Source organism: Patagioenas fasciata, chromosome 18, assembly GCF_037038585.1.
Source record: "Patagioenas fasciata isolate bPatFas1 chromosome 18, bPatFas1.hap1, whole genome shotgun sequence".
In the NCBI taxonomy this organism is placed as follows: Eukaryota; Metazoa; Chordata; class Aves; order Columbiformes; family Columbidae; genus Patagioenas; species Patagioenas fasciata.
The window spans coordinates 7930553-7937214 of record NC_092537.1 but is presented as its reverse complement, the minus strand read 5'-3'; the positions used below and the strand labels follow the sequence as shown (position 1 = coordinate 7937214).

The 6662-nt window shown below is 48.5% G+C and overlaps 1 protein-coding gene across 2 annotated transcripts; it reads right to left on the bottom strand.

Moving 5' to 3' along the window:
- Window positions 1-389: 389 nt before the first annotated feature.
- Window positions 390-5147, bottom strand: UTS2R (urotensin 2 receptor). Of its 2 annotated transcripts, XM_065852496.2 has the most exons (3): window positions 4843-5147; window positions 4295-4582; window positions 390-2302 (listed from the first exon to the last, which is right to left on the bottom strand). In XM_065852496.2, exon 3 carries the CDS (start codon window positions 2156-2158, stop codon window positions 1010-1012), a length of 1149 nt encoding a protein of 382 aa, XP_065708568.1. In that variant the 5' UTR covers window positions 2159-2302; window positions 4295-4582; window positions 4843-5147; the 3' UTR covers window positions 390-1009. The 2 variants fall into 2 exon arrangements, with proteins under 2 accessions (XP_065708568.1, XP_065708570.1); XM_065852498.2 differs by lacking the exon at window positions 4295-4582.
- Between the last annotated feature and the right edge of the window lie 1515 nt (window positions 5148-6662).

The following is a 6662-nucleotide window of genomic DNA, read 5'->3' as shown; positions in this document are numbered from 1 at the left end:
GGCTATATTCACTTTTTGTAGCAGTAAAGCAAAATAATCTCCTGTGAAGGGAAGAAGTCAACTCAGTAGAAGGGAATTAGTGCTTTTAGAATTGAGAACATTAGGTCAGATAGCATAGCTTTGCCCGTTGGAAATCACATCTCCTCACCCTCCCTCCTGTCCCTCTGTTCTTTCCTTCTGGCCTTGGTGATGTAGGTCTAGATGTTGCAGTTTGTTGGCGGATGCCCTAAGAATAACAACAGCAGAGGTTCCCAATTCCTCCTTGGACGAGGGCAGATACCTGTGTCCAGGACAGGTGATGCTCCCCCACACGGGTACTCATGTGTTTGGGGTCACCACATTAGGGGATGCTGAGTGTTCCCTGTGGTACTGTCACGGGAATCCTGGCTGGCTGGCGTGAACCATGGTGTAACTCCACTACAGACACCTCTGTGAATGGAGCATCACACCCAGTGTAGAATACACGAGTGTAGAATAAAGGTGAATATGACCAAAACCAGGACAAACACTCCTAGATATGCCTCATCCACGTTGTGCAGTCCTACCCCAAATTCAAACCAAATTGCATGTCACAAACAGCAGCTGCGTTGTCTTTATTTCTTTGTTTTTAGTCCTCATACAACTACAAATTTAGCATTACTGCTAAAGAAAAGAAAGAGCAAACTACAGCCATTCACAGGATAACATAATTTTAAACTCTGTGAGACAGCTGATACTATTAAAAAACGTGGCCCTGTTATAGGCTTTCATTATTGATGGCTACTTGAGGACACCTACACTATAAAATATAAAGATAAAAAGCGAGAGGCTATTTAGATAGATGTTCAGCTGAATGTTGCTAGCATCAAATCGGTGGCACTGAAGAAAATGAGAACAGACACACGGCACGGCCTCCGGACTAAATGTGTGCACATGATGGATCTGCTAAGGCTTTGCCTTTACAATGTACACTTTAAATCAAAGCAACATTGAAGTCAATATTGATTATTCTGGGAGATATATTTTACCTTCAGGCACTGCTGTTTCCCAAAGGAGCATGAGCAAGAACGTATGTCTCTGTGCAGTGCTGACTGCTCGTGGACAGGGATCTCCCTGAAATCCTCTGAAAACGATTCCTCCGTTGGAAGTACCCGCTGTTGCTGCTAAGGGACCGCTGTCTGTTCTTCAGGTACTCCCGGTAGTTTTTGGTGAGCAGGGTGTAGAGAAAAGGGTTGATACAGCTGTTGCTGTAGGTCAGACAGGTTGTCAGATAATTAATGTTCTTCATCACCTTGGGAGATAAGGGTAAGGATTCATAATACTGGAAGAGGAGCTGCCATATCCAGAAAGGCAAGAAGCAAGCCCAGAACACCAGCACTATTGTGAAGATTAAATAGAGTACCTTTTGATTTGGCAGCCGCTTGGTCTGCTTGAAAGATGCTGTTTGCGACACCCAGTAAATCTTAGCTAATCGGATGTAAAGGTAGCCAATGATTACCCCTGGGCCCACAATACTGGTGCCAAAAAGGATGGTGAGATAGACTTTGTAGGATGTCTTGCTCCAAGTGGGCAGGCAGATGCTTTTGTTGTCCCTTTGCACCAGCTGGATCATGATGAGCATTGGGAGGGTGAGCAGCAGCGATACCAGCCAGATGACAACAGCGATGGCCTTTCGGTAACTCTTGGACCTCTTCACTGTGTCCAGGGGCTTCAGCACAGCAAAGTAACGTTCTGTGCTCATGACTGTGAGGGTGAAGATGCTGGCGTGCATAGTGAGGAAGTCCAGACTGAACAGAATGCGACAGCCAATGTCCCCAAAGTACCATTTCTGAATGAAGTAGGTCCCAACGATGAAGGGGATGGTGAGAAGGTACAGCAGGTCTGCCAGCGCCAGGTTGATGATGTAAATGTACATAGAGGCAGATGATCGCAAGTAATGACACATCACCAGCAAGGTGTAGACGTTGCCTGTCACCCCGATCACGCACATGAGAGAAAGGATCGTCCCAATGGTGCAGATGGCGATCATGTCCTCCATGGAACTGGCGTCTGGAACACCATTCCCGGTGGCATTGGTGGAGGCATTGGGACCGATTCTGAACAGGCTGCCCTCACTTGTGTCTGTCACCATGTAGGGGGTCACGGAAAAGTGGCTCTCCAGCTCATCGGTGAGGGACATCCTCCTGGCCTTTGAATGCCAGAGGCTTTGCTCATGCCACAGGGCTCCGAAGATCTGTTCCTTCTGCTCCGAGAAATGCGACCATGGGGAGACGGTGAACCATTTTGTAGCAGGGTCTCATCCAAGGATGATCTGCATTCTCCACTAGAGGAAAGACATCAGAAACCAACATATTAGAAATCTGCTAAATCAACACAAATTGTCATTTAGAAGGTACCTGTGTCCCTGAGTGTGCATCTGTTTACATGTACCAAAGGTCTTCTGCACTGAGGCCACTCATGCGTAAGGTTCATTCTATTGTTACAAGAGCACAGCTTTGAGGAGTGACATGTTTTAGTGTGTCCATGGAAAAGAGACGAGAGAGACTGAGTTGATCATTGGAACTACTTGCTGCAATCCTTAGTTTGGGGTTGAGGAAATAAGCGTTCCTCCTAAACTCATAATGGCAACTTACAGACATGTCAGCATGATTGCTGACACCTCTTTGCTAAGCTCTTAGCTCTGAAAGAGTAAAATACACCAAAAGAGGGAAAACAACCTTTGGATTTACCACTTGCAGCCAAATTGTTCCCTGTTTTGTGTAAGTGATACGGTCAAAGTCCTGCCCAGCATTTCTGCAGCACGTCCACAAAGCAACGTTTCCTTGAATGAGAAGCTCCTGCTGTGTCCTGACCTGCAGTTTCAAATTGTAGTTGAGTGATGGAGAAAGAAAACACATTTTCTATCTATAGAGCAAGCTGTAGGTTGCACTGTGGGTTTCATATGTCTGTAAATGCTGTTTCTTTTTATGCTCTCTGTCAAGTGTGATCCCACAGCTTTTCATGTGTCCACGCATGGAGGTATTTCAGACAGACCTGTCGGTGAACCTGTCTAAACAGCCTTATTCAGTGAGGTGTGAGATTGTTCTGCAGTGTATTAGACAAGCAATCGCTCTTTGTACGCGGGAGCTTGTGGTAAGCTCGAGCCCAACACTATACAAACCATGGCTGCGTTGCTTTGAATTTATACTGACTCTGCATGTAGGCAAAGGGTGATCACAGATGGGAAACACCGAAGAAGTAGCTAAAATGCCCAAATTTTAAGACACACTAGAAACCTGCGCCAACCTAAAGGTCACTGCGCACAGAAGTATGTTTGCGCTATGTGTTTTATGGAGCTCAGATTGTCCTTTTGTTTGAAAAATGCTGTGAGAAGGGGTTCTGGACCACCTTGTCCTTGCAGGGCTCAGCAGGCAAAGACATCCCTCCGCCTCATTCCGCTGGGCAGGTTGGGTCGGTTTTGTCCTGGGAATTTTTTCAGTTTTGCAGCTTTTCCCAGTGAGTTCGGTGTCCCTTTGCCTCCACACCAGCTCTGACTCCTTTCCCTCTTTCCTCCCACTTGCTCCTTGGCAGCCAGATCGCAGCACCAGACCCTCCTCTGCTGCCCTTGTGTCACAGACCCCAGCAGTGGCCTCTGTGGCACTAGAGGATGGACAGTGTTCATCCTCTTCAGGGCTTGCCCTCATCTTCTCTTCCTGTTACCACCTGTTGTGGGTCATGGGTGCTATGGAGATGTCATGCAAAAACTCTGCATAAAAGAGATCAATGTAGGACAGAGGGACACTTCTCCTTGCTTAACAATTGAAATAGGGGTGAAAAAGAAAAAAAAATGAGAGAGAAAAACACAATACACAGAGCTCATCTCCCACCCGAGTTCTTTCTGGTACATCCGAGGGGGAGAGACGAAGCACAGTCCTGCAGTGCTCAGTGCTCCTTCGGGATGTCGTTCTTCTGGGCTGCTCTCCAGCAGCTTCACCAGCATCTTGGCTTTCTTGGACCTTGCAAACCCAAATCTACCCCCTCCCTCCCCAGCTGTGCTGTACGGTCTCCTCCTGCATGGCTTTGGATATGTGTAGCTGCCTGTCCATTCAACTTGTTCTCTTGTTGTCCACTTCATCGGTATCCACGGACGGGCTCTGCTGGCAGCAAAAGCATCACGCGTGAAGGAGATGCAGATGCTGGGCGAGCTCTGCCTGCTCCTCTGCCACACGATCCCCAACACACTTGATCAGAAACAAATGGCTCTGTATGGGATGCTCCAACCAAGCCCAGAGCTGTGCATGCATGCAGCTATCGAGCTCAGTTGGATTTGTGATACCTCATTTTCAGGAGCGTGTTTCCCTGGCCCAGGTCCTGTCTTCCTGCAGTTGCTTCACTTTGGGCTCCAGGCACTTGTAGCAGATCTGTGCCGTGCCTGCGCACATCTGTGCGGTTCCCTGCCGTGACAGCTCCTGCAGAGAGAGCTCAGCACCGCGCATCTCCCGCTCTGCTCCTCTGCCGCTGAACCTGCTGTTTGCTTCATTCATAAAATTCCTACGGCACTAAATGCAGCCCGGACTCTTCACCTGTCTCCAGACAGAGCCCAGAGCGAGGCAAGTCCTCACTCCTACAGGAGGAAAATCAGGCAAACTGGGGAAACCTTGCATTGTTTTAAAGTTACTGTCATTGCTGCACTTGTACGTAAATACACACACTCACATGCACACACGCAATACAGAGCTTGTTATTCCAAGCAGCCATTCAAGCATCTTACGATCTAAGCAATTTTCCCAGCCAATCCTGCCTTTTCCTCTACATTATCATCACACAGGTGTACCATGCACATTCCAGTAGCTACAAACATAAACAAATTCCTCCTGCTCAAACCTTGCTTTAAATCCAGCAGATGAAGTTTCCTACAAGAAATAAAACAAAAACAAATCTCATAGCATTAAAGCTGAAGCTTAAAAAAGAAAAAAAAAAAAAAGAGGGGAAAAAGGAAAAAAAGAGAATCCTCCTTCATGGGCAGCCAGCGAGAGATCCCCGTGCTCCGTCGCATCTGGAAGGGCAGCAGCAGGAAGGGAGCGCGCTACCTCGCCAAGTATGTTTGAAATCTGTGCGCTCTTGATACTCTCATTCTCCTCCCTTCACTCATGCCTGCTATTTCTGTTCCTCGGTGACGTGAGGCATAGCGTGGTTTTGACTGCAGCCAGCGAAGAGCCTTTTTAAAGCAGCAGCATTTTGATAGCCGGGGCTTGTTTAGGTGGCTCCCCCCGCCTGGCTGAGAGCCAGCTGGGGATGCACGATCTCAAGGGTGTTTTCATCCCAGGACCGGTGATACAAAAAGCCATCCCGCCCCTCCTCACATCGCACGGACGAGCGCAAATGGCTAATATTGCCTGAGCAAAACCATTGTGAGAGCGGTTGGGCCAGGGAGGGTTAAATTCCTGCGGGAGGGTGGGTTGCCCAGGGAAATGGCAGAGCTCCTCGGTTCGGAGATCAATTCCAAAGTGAAGCCAAAGTTTATTTGGGTTGGACGGCATATCAACAGATGAATCTGTGTGGTGGTATCACGCGCCACAGCATCTGAGATATTTCAGACTGGCGGTAACAAAATGTTACCCAGGTTCTTTGGGGTTCGGCTGGTTGCCTTTCCCCAGTGATGCTCAAGGAGGGTAAAGATGGAGTGAGATCAACCAGGTGCCTCGAAAGAAACGCCTGTGAGGAAGGGCTGGTGCTGAGAAATGCCAAAGCTAAACTCAGGATTATTTCGTTAGCAGCTGCATATGGCACTGGTTGGCTGCACCAGTGGGATTACTGGTCCTCCAAGTTCCCCGCTCTGTGGACTGCAGGGAATTGCTCCTGATTTGTGCTGGTGGGAAGCGAGGAGCACTGGCCTCTCCCGGGTGCCTCCAGATGGACACAGGGGTGTGAGAGATGCCCACCAGGTCTGTTGCTTGCTCTACCAGTTTGCATTTGGGCAACCATTGCAATGAGGAGATGCCTCCCAGCATGGGGCTCCTGGGAGGCGGCTGGACATGGATCATCCGTCCTGCATCACTGTAACTAACCGAGATCTATTTCCTCCTCTAAGTCCTTCCCCTGGGTATTTGTATCATTTCTTCATCTCCTCAGCCTTTGACACTCTGCTATGTGGGTGCTTTGAGATGCATCTTGTGTCTAAGGTCTTGTGTTCCTCCAACATGAACCCAGTTTTGCTCGAGCTGCACAGGGTGACTGTGGTAGCACTGGGAAAGATTGGCGAGCATGTGCACAGCACAGTCCCTCTGTGGTACGGGCTTGGGTTAGGAGTGAATCCTCATGTAGAGGCTGGATTTTTGCACCGAAAATAGATTTTATGTTAACAGCTCTAAAAAGAGCTGCCTGAGCTCTGAAATCTCAGCCCAAACACTCTCAAATGGACGAGTGTTTCTGCATTAAAGGTTTTTTCTAAATCTGCATTTTGTAGCTGTCCCATTTGGAAAAGCGTGGTCTCGAAGCTTCTTCTCACGCTGCTTTCCAGGCGAGATGGAGCTGCCCATCATCTGCATGACTCCAGTGAGTGGCAGCGGTCCCTTGGTGAACACCAAAGGCAAAGCCATTGGCAGAACACTTAATTTGTGGGTGATCACTGGGAGCAAGGTCATTCACGCATCGGCCTCCTCTCCACACACAGAGCAGAGACAACCTGCTGCTGTCCCCAAATC